We start from the raw sequence: 17,684 nt of genomic DNA on the forward strand, positions 1-17,684 counted from the left end.
TTATGTACATATAACCCTGAAAAAAATTGAAAGTTGAAAGGATGTTAAAGGAAAGAATTGTTAATTTCTAATGAACGAAGAACAAAACTTACTCTTTTTTTGTGAAAAAGAATTGTAAACGGGTCAAAATTTCTTTTCAAGAAAAATTTCTGAAACACTGACTACTATATATCCTTATCATTTAAAGAACTCACTAATTAAAAGAAAATAGTAATTTAGTAAGTTCATTTTCCGCTTTGCACTTAAAAATGAAGAATTTGTTTACTGAATGTTCCTAATGGTATATTATTGTATTAACTTTATATTCATATATTTGAAACATCTTTCTAATAAAGCGATACCATACTAGGGATTTGTAGATTCATGTTTCTACTTTATTTTTTAGGAAAACTATTATTTCACTGTTCTTATCTTAACCAAGAAATTGCATGTTTATAGGTAGCTAGTTGTAGAATGTTGCTTGTGATAATTTAGAATATTCTGTTTCTAAAAGTAATGTATTGAGAACAGTCTCCATTGTTTTTTTCAGGAATTGTCAGTTATATGGAGAATGCCTGTTTGAAGTTTGAGTTAATGGGTTGTGAAGAGCCTGTAGAAGAACCATTGTTAGGTTACGACTATGGATATTCACCGTGTGTAGGTGAGTATCAGAGTTTTCCATTCTATGATGTAATTTATTTGATACATCGTTATCTTCAAACACACTAGGGGAAGATCCAGGACGGACTTCTGGGGGGGGGGGGTAGTAATACTGCTACTTAAAGCTACTTTTAGGCAGGGGCGGATCCAGGACCGACTTCTGGGGGGGGGGGCGGTGGGTTGTCATACTCCTACTTAGAGCTACTTTTAAGAGCTTCAAACTCTGGGATGGGTTTTTATTTATATACATAAAATAAGAAAGTTTCCTCTTCTGGGGGAGAGGTGATCGCCCCGATTGCCCTTTTCCCCCTGGATCCGCCCCTGAAACACACTGGAAGTTCTTGAGAAAAATCACAGTTGAATAAATTAAATTTTATTGCTCGAGCGAAGGGAAGAAAGTTTTTGTAATGTATAAATTATTGTATATAGCTTTCTGAATCTGTTTGAAACTTTCTTCCCTTAATTTGTAGTTGATAAAATTTTAATTTTTACCGATGTGACTTCCCTCAAGAACCGCCACTGGTCAAACAATAGAAGTTAAAATGTATTTCTGCTTATTATTTACATTTATTTATTTATTTATTGAACAAATTCCCAGATACAGCACAACTTTGCCATTTTACACAGGGAAATTTTAACAAAAGAAAAAAAAACAAAACAAGAACAACAAGAACAACAGTGTCAACAAAGAGTGTAAAAGTAATATTATTTCGCCAAGATTTGTTTAATTGCTCTTTCAAACACTGGGTAACTCGAAAAAAATGTCCACATCAGTTGTTACTTGATTATAACAGTTCGGTATTCTGTAAAAAAGAGGCGTCTGTATAATTGCCAACATAGAGCGAGCAAAATTGAGTAGGTGGGTATTGCGGGTTATGCGAGAAGGGGGACGGTAAGGATAATTCCTGAAGTAATGTTTCCGATCTTAAGTTTCCGTTAACTATTTCATGAAGAAATTTCAGGTCAGAGTTATTTCTGTGTGCTCCCGGAGTCTGGATATTAAGATATCGCAAGAGTTCCTCCTTAGATAATATTCGAAGTGCAGGAACACGAAAATGTACTATAACAACAAAGAAATTGAGAATAGAATCAGGTCTGGACAGATGTGTAAGTGCTGCTATGGCCCATATGGAAGAACAGTATTCGATCTTGGGCGCTATTAGAGTTTTATAGACAGTTGCTAATGATGTCTCAGTGCGTAGTCAGTAAATCGGTAAAAAAAACCCCAACATGCGCATTGAATTCTTAAGAATTGGGGTGTGGTCAGAGAATGTGAGTTTCGAATCAAAGATGACATCAAGATCATTATGACTAGCAGAATGTGTAATAGGGGAATCATTGATATGGTAGGTGGATGGAACAGGAGACTTTTTCAGAGTAATGGTAATACTGTCACATTTATTGTTTTGTCACATTTACTGTCACATTATCACGCTTGCTGTTAAATTTTAAGTGCTACATTATACATCAGCCTGCAAGGTAATTTGTCTTCCTGTAGGGTAATCGTGTCATGGAGGTACGATATTTCTCTGTATAACTTACAATTGTCAGCAAAAATCAGAAGGCCACTAGGATGATCTGATAAGTGTGAGTAGAGATCATCCATATACAGAACAAATTGTAGGGGCTCAAGTACACTCCCCTGAGACACCCCTGAGATTATGGAAGAAGTAAAGTACTTGTGTGTGTGCTGCAGTCAGACTTAGATATCAAAACAACTACAATCAGTTTAATTCAGCGTACGAAAATTAAAATAGTAGGATATAAACGTGTAAATATTATGAACAGAAGCACACAATATGAATTGATTATTGTTCCATGTTATTTATATGATTCATTCTTCTTTGCAGACAACGAGCCTCCTGTGTTTCAGAATTGCCCTCAGCAACCAATTATTGTTCAGAAAGGACCAAATGGATTGGAGCCTGTGAATTTCACTGAACCAGTGGCCATTGATAACAGTGGAAGCATTGCAAGGTTAGAGGTGAAACCACCGAGCTTCCGAACTCCCATCCAAGTGTTCGAAGACATGGTCGTCAAATACGTGGCGTTTGACTACGACGGGAATGTGGCCATATGCGAAATAAACATTACAGTGCCAGGTAAGCTATTATGATTAAAACAGTAGAAATAAATTAAAATTTGTTGATTTCTTGTGAAATGTCTAGCATCAACAAGATTCTCTTGAAGTTTTACAGTAGATATTTATATTTCTTTTATAGTATATTCAGAATTGGACAAATAAGAGCAAATTTAATGAGTTGTTAAGGAGGCTCAAGAATAAAATGACAAGTTCAAATTATGTAATTCAAAATTATTCACCTAATATTTCTCAAACAATTTTTCTTCCAATTTTTCGAGTGTTACACTCGAAATTTTATTGTCGGGGTATCATTACCAATTATGTTAGCAAAAACAAAAAATTGTTTTAATACTTTATTATACACATACATTTTTTAGATACATACAATACGTTTCGAATACATAAATTAAAATTTTGAGATTTGAATGTAGATACTAAAAATCGAATACATTGAGCACACTTCAATGTAAATAACTGTTTAGATGAGTAGGACTACGTTCTAAATTAAGAATCTATTTGCTGAAAAACCTGTATATATAAGAGTATTAGTAGGGAGGTTAGAGTACTAATCTTAGAGCATATACAGGGTGTTAATGAACTACATTGACTAACTGTAAAAATGATTCTCACATTAAAATAAACTTTTAGAAAGAAAAGTTCATATAGATCTGTAGGGAAAAGTGAATAGTTTGAGAGCTAATGCTTTTCAAAAGTTGGAGATCTTAAATTGCAACATGCGTTATCTCGAACATGAGGAACCGTGGAGTGGTGGTTCATATCGGTGTAAATGAAATCATACATACATTATCCAAAAATGCATATATTTGCAATGTGCAATTGGTTCAAAGGATTTACTCTCAGGGCATAATTCTCAGACATGCTTCCAACAGGATTCCCAGATATACTCGGATTTAAAGGTGGGTTCAATGTAGTCGAAACATAAACTTTGACAGCAGTGACACCTAATATGTCGACGAGAAGTCAGAAATGTTACAAGCTGCCAGATCCATGGTTCCTCGTGTAGTGAAAAACGTGTGCCGTAATGTATTTTTTCATGTTTATACGTGAAGAAGGCATGAATTGTACTATTAAAAAATCACATCGCAGTAGGTGATCTTCCGAACATGAAGAACCATGGAGATGGCAGTCTCTAACATATCCAACTTACTACCGACTCGTTATGTCCTCATTGCTTTCAAGGCTTTCGTTTGCCTACAGTGGATCCATCTTTAAATTCGACTGTCTGTGAATCCTTCTGGGAGCATGTCTAAGAATTATGCGCTATGGAGAATCGCTTGTACAGCCATTACACATTGCTGAAATATGCATTTCCGGATAACATATATGGACTTCTTTACGCCGATATGAACCACGGTTCCTCGTATTTGAAATAACGCAATACTGCAACTTAAGTTTTGCACGTTTTTGGACGGCCCTAGTTCAGAAACTATGCGCTTTCCTCGCAAGCCCATATTTCGTTTGTTCTTATTTTGATGTCAGAAATCATCTCTTACAATTTGTTGGTATAGTTCGTTAATACCCTGTATATTCTTGTATATAGTATAATAAAAAGAGTAACATACAATATATTGGGACGACAAGTGACTATAAGCATCGACAAAGTTTCCGTAATGTTCTGCAATTACCACTGTTGATACTAAAAACCATGTAAAGATCTTATTATGAAAAAGTACTTAAGGCATTGTGTGTCCCTGAGAATAAACATCTAAGTGTAACACTCGAAATATTCGAAGTAAAATTGTTCGAGGAACGTTAGTAAGTGAATAACTTTGAAATATTATAATGTGTTACATACACACGATAAGTAATTATATTTAACTGAAGAAACTCCAAGTTCTCTGCGGGTAAGCTTAAGAGCGTAAAAATACTCTCCGTTGGATTTAATTGTATCCGTTGAATTGTATCCGTTGGATTGTATCCGTTGGATTTAATTTAAAAAATACTTAATAAGGTAGTAAGTTGAAACATAATTCTTGATTTCTAAATTAGAAACAAATATTTCGTGAATATATATTTCATGAATTTGTTTCATATTATATATATATGAAATGACAAATTTAGTTTCCTGTGAGAATTGATACGGTAAAGCCTTTTTACATCATTTTTAGTTAAAGATTTCCTAAGCCAATCATAAATTTCCCAGTTCAACGAGATCTTTTGTAACATTATATTGTTAATTCACTTTTTAAATACTATACTTTGAACTAGTCATTAATGTCATCACATAAGAAGCGGTATTTCAGATTATTACGTGTTCGTTTCTCTTTGCTAATTTTAAGATGTCCGTATGTCTCCTCCTGTATGAGAGGGAATATGAATATCTTGAAATTAGCACAGAGAAACAGGTAAGTAATCAGAAATGTTGTTTGTTATGTGACGATGTGTTGTAAGCAATAAAAATGCTTAAAAAAGACACGAGATATATAAATTCTGCTGTACCAAAATATTTTTTGATTTATTTTAAGATAATTGATAATGAAAATTGTTTATTGTTTCTAGATGACACCCCACCATTATTGAGTTGCCCTCAGAGCTACGTAATCGAACTGGTTGATCGTCAAGACAGTTATCAAGTTCATTTCAATGAAACTCGTCGCCGAGTGAATGTGTCTGATGCATCAGGGGATGTCAAAGTAACTTTCATCCCAGAGAAGGCGCTTATCCCGATTGGAGGTTTCGAAAATGTTACAGTAGTTGCAGCAGATAAATATGGAAATCAGGCAACATGCCACTTCCAGGTAAGATTTCCATCAGAACATATAGACATAAATCATACATTTAAAGGTACACTTATGTATGAACAAATCGTTTTCGTTATCTAATATTTCCTCGCTCTGGTACAGTCATACCGACGTACCCTTCCCATTAGTTCTACCTTCTTCTAATAACCTGCATTTGCTTTCAGCTGATAACACTATCATGTGACCACTTAACTTAACTCTACATTCCATAATGACGCCCGCTAGAACGCTTTACAGCTTTTTTTCTCCGGTCTTTAATTTTTTCTCTCTACTTCTTCCTCATCCCTATCTAATGAAATATTTTAGCGAAATAGCTTATCGTTTCATTTTTAGTCTGTGTTAACTGATTTTTTGGTAACCATTTCGCTGTGCATTCATGTATGATACAAAGAGTGTCACAAATCTGAGAATCAGTAGAAACTACCAGAATGAACTGATGTTTGAGTGCGCTAAGACTTTCAATACGGCCTGTAACGACCTCGAACAGATACAGTGTATCTGATCTTCATGCGTAGATAAGCCTGGTAATAGACTCTTGATGGATACAGACCACTCTTCCCAGGTCATGAGAGATTTGTGTGGTAGGTTCGATGTGCAATTGTTTGTCTAAGAGCATCCCGAGCATGCTCGATAAAATTGATGGCCGGCGAGCATGCTACTTAATACAAATAATGTATTCTGTTTCTAGAAACGCAGACACGAAATATGCGCGCTGTGGGACTCGCTTGCGCAGGAGCTCTAGAACAAGCTCATCAGAAATTGGAAGCCGCAGAATTTCGCTGTGCTGTCAAAGTTTCTCGTTCACCAACGTGAAGAACTGTTTTCCCATTCATCGTAACACCAGTCCACATCATGACGGGATCTCTGAACGAGTAAGTTAGCATAATATCACATTTCTGACTCCCACCATATCTAATCATGAATTGCCGCTCTAAATCAGAATCAGATGATAGTCTGAAGTGAGATTCACCTGAATATCACTCGCTGCCATTGGTTCTCTCCCCATCCATCATGTTCGTGACGCCATGCACATCGACGAATCGTCAACGCACACTTAATATCAGCTTCCTGGGATTTTTAGCAGTCTGCGAAAAGCTTTAAGGTTAACACGCCGCTCTGTACCATGGAAGAGATAATTTGCTAGTACGATTATTGGCTATGTCTTGCAATGAGAGACAGAAACTTCTGTTGCTGATATCGCCTCACATGGCCTTCTGCATAGTAACAGTAGGACCATCTGGAATGGCTATTATATCTCAGAAGCAAGATTTTTATACATATTTAATACTTCGGCAACATCCTTGTGAGACTAGCCCAATTTTAATCTTCCAATTATTCAATTGTAGTTATAATATAACGTCTGCTACTCATTTCCAGATGCCTGTAGTGGGTGTCACCTACACCACCAGCACCACACTGATTCACGGATCAGATGAACTACCTATTCGATGTGGTAGAACTACGTGCTGTTAATAGTTACAGATAAAACACTGCTCTAGCAGTACGTAAAATACTCGACATAACAGTGTTTCATATTCGTATGCTATTCCAGTGAAGTGGGCTTCATATCACTCTATTACAAGTTTTGTAGAGCAATACTGAATATATATGAATTCTGAACGTATTATTTAAAAATCATCATTTTGCAGAAATGCATACATTTTACAATTGTAATGATAAAAAGTGAAAGGAATTAAATATATTTTCAATAATTTTTAATTCAATTTTACTTCGTTCTAGGTCGCAGTTCAAGCAACTCCTTGTGTAGACTGGGAGCTGAAGCCGCCTGCTAATGGAGCGCTTAATTGCCTAAACGGAGAAAAGGGACTACAATGCATCGCAACTTGTAACCAAGGATATAGGTATTGAAATCTTTATTTGAAATATATTTAAGCTTGTCGAACCGTTATATTTAACAATACTTGAAGATGATAAAAGGAAATAGTATTCTGAAGATGAATATATATACAGTAGACTTACAAGTATCCAGTCTGATGTGGCGGAAGGGCAGGCCGGATAAAAAAAAAAAAAAAAAGCCGAATAGGCCGGATTTCTATGATTAGTCTCCTCCATAGTCAATACAACTTATTTCTTTGTTTATAACTCATTTTCAAATCTTCATTGTAGTACACTTAAAAAAAAATCAAATCCCAAGAACAATTTACAGTACTGTACGATTATAATCAGGAACAGCGGCAAGCGTACGGTATTGAGGGCCGGAGCAGAACGCTACTCTTTTCCTGTTACAACTTGTATTTTTCACACGACACGTAGGAGGATCGTAGCAAACCTCTACTTCCAATGCCTTGGCAATGTTGCCAATGCAACGCCTTGCCTTCCTCATTTAATTATGATAAAAGAAACTAGGCCGGATAGTACAGAGGCAGGATAGTCGCGACCTGGATACTCGGGAGTCTATTGTATAGATCAAATATTATTTTTACCAGTACATTTCATCAATATATCAATTTAACAAGACACAATATCGGATTTGTAGTAATATGGTTAAAATTTGAGACTACCGTTAGTACTTTCCTAACCAACTACAAATTCTACTTAAAGATTATGCAACATCATAATATTTTAAAGTTTTACCACAGTTACTTGAACTTCATATACTCTACTATAACGCAATCCATTAATGAATGTTATTTGGTAAATCAATTCATTTAAGTCTTCCATAAAATTTAACAGGTATTTCCTGAAACAAATAAATTAAAAATATCAACTAAAAGGCTCCATTTACTGTTCTAGATTTACTGATGGTGACGTGGTCAAGACATTTAACTGTGAAGAGAAGAGTTCGTGGTCTCCATCTTCTGTAGTACCAGATTGTGTTTCTGAAGGTAAAATCTATATTTTTATTTATTTATTTATTTATATTTAATAATCGTTCTGTAGTAGTCAAATACTAAAATTCAGATAAGATGGAGAAATACTAATGATAAACTTTTATCGTGTTTATGAAAGAATTAAATTCCTTGATTTATTTGACATTTGATATTTTCTTGTGTTAAGTACATAGATACTTCAGATAATTGTTTTCTGATAAATAAATATACACTATATTTATATAGGAATTATTTCACTTACCCCACTTGAATGCATAAAAACCTCAATCCTTACATTCTAATATCAACAGGTCATCTCATCTGCGGATTTTTTTCTTATAATTAAAATTGAAGAATCCTGTTTTGCTATTAAAGATTTCACTTTTAGTTGCATTTTAGAAGCCTCTATTTGCAGTAACCATATTTTTGTCGTATTTTGTTTTATATTATTATTTTACCAATTCTAACCAAAACAGCTCACCTACAAATCTAAGACGATATTATATTATGAATTGTGATTGTGAAATTTACATACTCGGAAAGAATAAACAAAATATTCTTAATATACATTCTTAAATTGCCATCAGGTCTATATCATCAATCTTGTGTACATAATTGGCGATGGAGTTTTTTTTAAAGTATCCAAGGATATTAAATGTTGACTCTTCGGTTAATTTGAAACTAATTTTTACTTCTTATTTTACTTAATTAGTACAATATGGAGATATTCAAAGGAAACACTTCAAGAGAATAACTAGTTTGATACATTTTGTTGCATTTAAAATCTAATTAAAATGTAAAATCTGGCCAATCTTGACGTATATAGATGAGGTTTGGTTAAATTTGGCAATTACATTACTTGAACACTATTCTAAAAAATCAGTGGTCATAACATCGAAGTTTTACTATATTTAGGAAAAAAAAAATACTACTTTCGTTCATCAAAAAATAAAACCCATAATTTAAAACTCTTAGCTTGACCAGCTATCTTCTAACTTGGTATTAATTTTTTGCTAGTTGTTTATTCTGTGTTTACTGTAATAACATCGTAACCCTTTTATTACTTTATTTAATAGATACCCAGCAAGCTGACTACCACGTGGTGGCTACTGTGATGTACAGAGCAAATGGCGCTGTAGCTCCTTTGTGTCTGCCTCAATACGAAGACCTTTTAGCTCAATATTATGGCAGTCTTAACAACGTCCTTACTCAGCGATGTTCAGCTGTTAATGTCAATATGAATGTCTCTTTCTACGATACAAGGCCTGAACTGTTAGAAGAGAATGTTGTACAGGTGAGTTTATTTAAGGACTTTTCTATAGAAAGAATAACAGAATCCGAGACTTTTTCTTGGCTTAAACTTCAACAAGATAAAGGGAATATTTACTATATTTTTATTGGATAATTCAGATAATATTTATTATTAGTTTACTGAATTGTGGAGAGTTTATTTGAGGACTTTTCTATAGAAAGAATAACAGAATCCGAGACTCTTTCTTGGCTTAAACTTCAACAAGATAAAGGGAATATTTACTATATTTTTATTGGATAATTCAGATAATATTTATTATTAGTTTACTGAATTGTGGAGAGTTTATTTGAGGACTTTTCTATAGAAAGAATAACAGAATCCGAGACTCTTTCTTGGCTTAAACTTCAACAAGATAAAGGGAATATTTACTATATTTTTATTGGATAATTCAGATAATATTTATTATTAGTTTACTGAATTGTGGAGAGTTTATTTGAGGACTTTTCTATAGAAAGAATAACAGAATCCGAGACTCTTTCTTGGCTTAAACTTCAACAAGATAAAGGGAATATTTACTATATTTTTATTGGATAATTCAAATAATATTTATTATTAGTTTACTGAATTGTGGAATCTGAAAATAAGCAATAAGAGTGTAATTTAGGGTTTATAAGTTACAAGTAAGTCTTAAAAATTACAAATATGTTCTTCAAATGATAAAGAGAATTTCTATGAAGTAAAACTATTAAAATATTCAGTTTTATACACCGTGTTTCAAAAAGAATGGCCTGATTTTGGACGTTAATAATTACGGAACATGGGATATGCCGGCAAGGAAATGAGTGTTGTTTGGATGTGCATGGCGTAGAGTTTTCGAAAATTGCCATTAGAGGTCAGTCAATGCGTCTTCACAGATTGTAATGAGAAGTAAGATGGCGTCTGCTCAACAGAAGGCGTTTTGTGTGCTGCAGTTTCCAAAGACTGAGTCAGTGATTTCGGTCCAGCGTGATTTTCCTCGGCGTTTTGGCATTGATCCGCTTGCACCCCAAAACCATTCGTTGTTGGTATCGCCAATTTAAAGAGACGGGATGCTTGTGCAATGGTAAGAGTCCAGGTCGGTCTCGCACTTCCGATGGAATGGTGGAAACAAACTATCATCTAGATGTTGTTCGTGCTGCTGCTGGTGGACATATAGGGCATTTGTAATAGCATAGCTAAAACTTGAAGATTTTTTGAGTATTTTGCAATTTATCCCATTTTTGTAGTATGTTTTTATCAATACATATGGACTTTTAAAATGAGATCATTCTTTTTGAAACATCCTGTTTTTAATGCGCTATATCCTTTATACAGAACAAAATGAACACATGTTTCATATTTTAATGTTTTAAATATGTATGATGTATTTAATTACTTTTCCTTCCTCCAGACTGACTTCGTTCTTGTTGTTGTTCCTGCTGTGAGGCAACCTCAGTTGTACGACCTCTGTGGTTCTACTCTGAACCTCATCTTTGATCTTTCTGTGCCATATGCCAGCGCCGTCATTGAGCCTTTGCTCAATATCAGTGCCATAGGAAACCAATGTCCTCCACTGAGAGCTCTCAAGTCAAAGATTTCACGAGGATTCACCTGCAATGTGGGAGAAGTTCTTAATATGGACACCAATGATGTTCCAAGATGTTGTAAGTATCTTAAGTGATCTATTTCATTATTATTATTAAGTATTCTGTCTTCCGGCAGATCCTGGGACTAATGATTTTTTTTCTTTCAATTTTAGACTGAATGAAAATGTTTCTTCCACGCCTCTCGATCTTCAGCTTCCTTTTTTTTTTTAACTCCTAACATTTTCTTCTATTTTTTAAATCATCGATCAGTTGTTTAAATCTTCTTCCTATTCCTCGCTTTCCTTCCATCTTTCCTTTTATGACGCATGAAGAAAACAATTTCTTTGCAAAATGTGTCCAATCTAATTGGCCTTCCTACGAAGGATGGTGGCTAAAAGTGTCCTCTTCTCTCCTATCTAGTTTAAAAATCTTCTTTTGTTGCTCTCTTTGTCCATTTTACCTTCTCCATTTTCTTCCAACACCACATTTCAAAGCTCTCTAAATATTTCTTCTTTAACATCTTTAATGCCTAAGGTTCTGAACCATACAACCCAATGCTTCATATCTAGCACTTGAACAACTTTTTCCTAAATCCAATATTGAGCCTGCTAGTTAAGAGTGATTCCTTGTTGAGTGCTTCTTTGGCTATGGCAATTTTTGACCTGATTTCTGTGGTGCAGTAAGCGTCTCTCGTCAAAATACTTCTCAGATACTTGAAATCATCTACCTATGCAAATTCTCTTTGTTCTACTCTGTCCCATGATTGTGCGTTCCCACGGGATATTCTCGTGACCTTCGATTTTTCGATGTTGATTTCCATTCGTTATAGTTTTCCAGTGTCAACTGGTTCGTCAATCATGTCCTGTAGTCCTTCGGTTCTAGCTATAATAACCGTATCATCTGCATACCTGATCTTGTTAATGATCTGCTCTCCAATCTTGAAATCCCCAATTCCCATTAATGCTCCCTTCATAAAATATTCACTGTAAATGTTCAATAATTGGATTGACTTGTCTGACTCCTCTTCCAATTTCCACATTATTGGTTTCTCCTTCGTTCAGGCACAACTTCACTCGTTGTCAAAAATATTCTTATGCATGAGCTCTGATAGTACACCCACATATAGAACAGCCAACAAAGACAATTACTATAGTAAGAATTTCCTTCTAAAATTCTTCTCTCAATCTTTCTTTGGTACATTTTTCAAAGTTCTTAATGAAATTTGCAATGTTTTTTTCAAACAAAAGGTGACTTCTTCTTCTTCTTCTTCTTCTTCTTCTTCTTCTTATTATTATTATTATTATTATTATTATTATTATTATTATTATTATTATTATTATTATTATTATTATTATTATTATTATTATTATTATTATTATTTAGAACATTCGTAGTACAATAAGTAATCTATTTATGTTGTCTAAGTTAGATGCTTGACGTTCTTTGATAGAGTACAATTCTTCAACATTAGTAGCGATACTTATATCAGTTCCAAAAATAAATTTAAAAATATAATAAAGATATAACAATTGGAGAACTTTTATTGGTCTTATATTGATTTTGAATTGAAGAAGCTTGGCTACAAATAATAGAAAAGTTTAAACACTACTATGCATTTTACTTTACGTAAAATTTGAAAAAAGAAAATAGTTAATTGGTGTTGCATCTATATGACTTTAATAGTAGGTTTAAATTAATATAAAAGTGTTGCTTCTGAACAAGTTTTACCTAATGTTTGTATTTCCAGTACACTGCCCTGCGGGAACATTTGCTGGTGAGAAACAAAAGACATGTACTCCATGTGCCAAAGGATTCTATCAAAACAGAGACCGACAAGGATCTTGTATCAGATGTCCATTAGGAACATACACAAGGGAAGAAGGTAATTCATTAATTATGTCATTTCATTAAGTGTATATTTGTAGAGCATATATTATTTGCAGTTTCAATTGAATAAGTTTTACTGATGTAAAAATGTTGCGTCTCAAGTACACATACTTATTTTATGACTAAAATTTATCTTTTCAGATATTTAAATTAAGGTTAAATTTACAAGTATAATGTGTGTAACTGTAAGAAGCATCTGTGTTACCGGTTAGGAGAACACAAACGGCAATAAATACAATATGTTACTTAGGAGAACACAAATGGCAATGAATAAATACAATCTGTTACTTGCGAGAATACAAACGGTAATAAATAAATACAAAACGCCAATAAATAAATAAATACAATCTGTTATTTAGGAGAACACAAACAGCAATAAATAAATAAATACAATTTGTTACTGACGAGAACACATACGGCAATCAATAAGTACAATTTGTTACTTCGAAGAACACAAACGGCAATAAATAAATACAATCTTTTATTAACAGCGTATTTTTTTTTTTTACATATACAGTACCTCTAATTATATATAAGTAATGTGTGTGTTTCTGTCATCACTTTTTCGCATAGAAAGGAGTCACCTAGAGCCGCCAAACTTTGTACACAGATAAATCTTTACCATATCTAATCGCGTACGAAGCCGTTTCTTTGATTTTCGGCTGGGTAGAGATTGGAGGAGTCAAAATGTATGCATAAAGGGAGAGGATAAATACCCTGGACAATGGATAATAATAGTGGTGGATTGGAGTTTAGCAACCCTTTCAGCAGCAAGGTTATATGAGATTAGAACCTACAGGTTAACGGAAATCTATACCACGTGAGGTGCCATCAAGAATCGAACCAGACTTTCCCGCACCACGAGGGAGTTCCTGACGTAAATCACTATTAAATCCATAGTTTTCGGGGTTACTGAGATGAATAATGATACTTATGACTCCGTTTAGTATCCATGGTTACAGGAAAAGTGCATAGGGAATAGCATGTTTAAAGTTACCATATTGGTGTCGAATCCATAGTTTTCGGGATCGTTAATTTGGTTCGTGGCAGTCCCGATGATATAAATTTAGGCAAGAAGAAACATATCAACTGGTCAGGAAATTAATAGGGGCAGCGGTTCAGTTGTTGCTCTTTCTTAAGTATTAATTTCACGCATATTGACAGGAACAATGTCTAAGGCATTGCTTTTCGTTATTTTTTATTTCAATCATAGCGACAGGGGCAACGCCAAAGGCGTTACTCTCTTTATTTATTGATTTTACTTATTTCTTAACCCGGTTTTTCGATTTTTGGCTTGCGGAGATTGGCTGAGAATCAAAATGTATGGACAAAACAAGAGAATAAATACCCTGGTATTAGTGTCAAATCCATAGTTTTCGGATTCGCTTAGATGAATAGTGACAATCTCGACGACGTTCATATCTAATTTTAGTCCCCATCACCATTAGGGGGAATGAAAAATAACGTGTCCAAGTGACCGATGTTAGTTTTCAGGGTCACTAAGATGAATAGTGACCCTTCGATACCGTTCATATCTAACTTAAGCCCCCATTATTATCGGGGGATGGAGTGAAAGTAACATATCCAAAATAATATTCGTGTAGAATCGATATTTTCTGTGATCACCAAGCTGATTGGTGACAGTCCTGATGACTTTTAAGCCCAAGTTTACAGAAAAAAAGGGATATAATAGCTGACTCAGGATCTGACAGAAACATTGCCAAAGGAGTTGCTCTTCCTTTTGTATTTATTTATTTATTTATTTGTTTGTTTATTTTAGTCATTTCTTTATTTTAAATATTATATACTACATAAAATTTATCCATCCCATGCCAAAAACGAGTATTTCAGCTAGTTTAAAATAATGAAAGACATGTTTCAGCATTTTTAGATATTTCCTTGACAAGAGAAGAGGAAAGGCGTGAAGAAAGAAAAAGTGTGGTTTGCAATTATTAAAATAAGATGCAGTATCTCGAAATCGTTTAAGATTAGAAACATGAAGTTTTTGAAACATTTCACTGAATAAATATACAGACATAAGACGGCCAGTTTAATTATTAAGGAAATAGAATATGTTACATACAATTCTATAGGATAAAGAAAAGCTTCACTTTATAATTTCGACAGTATTATGGTACATTTATTATTGAAGATAAAACAAAACAAATTAAAATAGATTGTAAAATATTTTACAAAGGTTAATGTAACAAGATAAGAAAAAGAAAAACACTAATCTAAACAGCAAAATAACATCAAATTCCTATGCGACACAGAGAAATTCCAATACATGTCTGATTCGCAAATTTTTTCTTGAAGGTTCCAAGAGTGTTCAAGATTGCGTTCCAGTATGTGGATTTGGAACGTATTCTCCAACCGGATTAGTGCCCTGCTTGGAGTGCCCACGCAACAGCTACACAGGAGAGCCTCCTACAGGCGGATTCAAAGACTGTCAAGCCTGTCCTGCAAACACATTTACTTACCAGCCTGCAGCACCAGGAATCGAATATTGTAGAGGTACGGAAAAGATTACTTCTTTCATGGGAGGAAAATATTTAAGCTAAAATACATAAAAGAAAATAATTGCAGAAATATTTAATTAATAATGTAGTAAAGCAATGAGAAAGATGAAGATAAACTTGGGACTGTATTTTCTAGAAATGTAAGACTATGAAAATAAAATAATATGAAAGTACACAATGAAGAAGTCAAAATATACATGTAAATTTTTTAGAAATATTACAGTTGGTTTGACGTTTTGGCCAATATTTCAGATTCATTATAGCAGTATAAACTAATTGAATTCGTTCACGCAGTCACCAAAGGGCTTGAGTCACCAAGATGGCGAAGTTGAGTTAACATCGGATTTTCTTTCCTATTGGGTATAAGTTATCTACATTTCTATGCATAAACAGCTTCAGTTTCATTGGTTCAACATTTTATAAACAGATGTCAACTTCGATTATTCTAGGCGACATGGGCTTGAGTCAGCGACTGAAGCTCTTTGTATATGGAGAATTATATTTGTTTTATATTTTAGTGGCAATAGCTATTGATTTCGTTCTATTCGGTTGGTAGACCTGCAACGTCTGGAACTTGGGAAAAAAATGTCTTAACACAGTTTTGTGTTAAAAAAGAGCAACAAATTAATAACTAAACAAAATTACTTTCATGCAGGGCTTCGTCTATAATTTACATGCAAGAAGGGCTTCAATCCACACCGGAAACCATTTATTTTTACCATGGCAATGAGCATAAAAATGGTTTTCCTATACAGTATTCAATTAATGTAATTTATATCTATATGAAAAAAATTGGTTCATTTTGATTTTATAGTTTCAAAACTACAATGTTTTTCTTATTTTTCCCAAAACTAAGTTTGTTTGACTGAAGCCCTTTTTGCATTAACTGATTCGATTGCCTCATTAACTTTTAATTTATATACGTAAAATTGTTAAAATATATTTATTATTTCCTATTATTATTACAATTCTGCGTCTCACAATTTAAAACAAGATTTGAACATGCAAGTTCAAATTGTTTCTTAATTTCTGTGTATATTATTGATTACTGATTAAAATATATTGTAGATTGATTAAAATATATTACTTATATTCTAGACAGATCATACTATTTATGATGGTATCAGATAAGATGCAGCAAACTAGATTGTGTTTTACAAGTTATGATATGTAGAAGTAAATTTACCCCTTCGACTTAGTAAATTTCTAGTTCCTAAAGTCTGCACATAACTACGAAAAAACTTTCGTTAATCCTGTATCTTAGCCGAGTAACTATATAAATACAGTGATAGATTATCAATGAAGAAATCTAGATTTAGTTCCATGTAATAACTGTCCTGAAACTGCTGAGTTAGCTTGTTTCGTAGTAGTTACTCTTGATAGTAAAGCACAACGCTGTAGATATTTTATGAATATTCTTATCGATATTTTTGATATTTTAGATGTAATTGAATCATGATTGCAATATATTTTCCAGCCAAATGTTCCCCTGGATCTTACTCTGACACTGGTCTGGCGCCGTGTGCTCCATGCCCGAAGAATTTCTTCCAACCACAAGCAGGTCAAGCAAGCTGTTTCGAGTGTCCAACAGAGATGCAGACAAATTCCATTGCTGCCATGGGTCGTGAGGAATGTGTTCCAGTTCAGTGTACAGAGAACGCTTGCCAACATGGAGGACTTTGTGTTCCTATGGGTACGTCTTATTTTGTTACACTCTAAGTATATATATACACTATAAGTCTCATTTTTCCTATGGGTCTCATTTTGCTACACATTGCTATAAGTTTAGCATGGATTTCCAAACACATATGTTTCATGAAGTATTACCTTAAATTATTCTGACTTGCCCTTTCCAAAATATATTAATTTCTTTTCCAATACCTATTTTCAGATTCGCTCAATTCTGACTTCCGTTTTTACTTTTCCAACTGGGTTTATTGTAGATAAGCAGAATGCCCATTCTTTGTACTGAAAAGATAATGTTTATAAATAATACTTGAAAGATATTGGTTTCTAAATGCTTGTTGAGTGCTACACATAATTCATAGAATTTTCATATGCACTCTCCCCCCACTTCCTATTTTCTTCCTTAGAGGTCACATTTTCT

The 17,684-nt window shown here is 33.8% G+C and overlaps 1 protein-coding gene across 4 annotated transcripts in view; it reads left to right on the top strand.

Annotated features, from left to right (window-relative positions):
• Positions 1–17,684, top strand: part of uif (sushi, von Willebrand factor type A, EGF and pentraxin domain-containing protein uif) — a 330,814-nt gene that overhangs the window by 245,751 nt on the left and 67,379 nt on the right. For all 4 annotated transcript variants that reach the window (XM_081729537.1, XM_081729535.1, XM_081729534.1 and 1 more), the window contains exons 29-38: positions 530–640; positions 2,490–2,741; positions 5,243–5,481; positions 7,225–7,346; positions 8,239–8,330; positions 9,392–9,609; positions 10,997–11,249; positions 12,919–13,053; positions 15,375–15,572; positions 17,055–17,270. In XM_081729537.1, the coding sequence (XP_081585663.1) occupies positions 530–640; positions 2,490–2,741; positions 5,243–5,481; positions 7,225–7,346; positions 8,239–8,330; positions 9,392–9,609; positions 10,997–11,249; positions 12,919–13,053; positions 15,375–15,572; positions 17,055–17,270 (1,836 nt within the window). The remainder of the gene's footprint in view (positions 1–529; positions 641–2,489; positions 2,742–5,242; positions 5,482–7,224; positions 7,347–8,238; positions 8,331–9,391; positions 9,610–10,996; positions 11,250–12,918; positions 13,054–15,374; positions 15,573–17,054; positions 17,271–17,684) is intronic.

Source organism: Thermobia domestica, chromosome 10 (assembly GCF_964235325.1).
Source record: "Thermobia domestica chromosome 10, izTheDome1.hap1.1, whole genome shotgun sequence".
Classification (NCBI taxonomy): Eukaryota; Metazoa; Arthropoda; class Insecta; order Zygentoma; family Lepismatidae; genus Thermobia; species Thermobia domestica.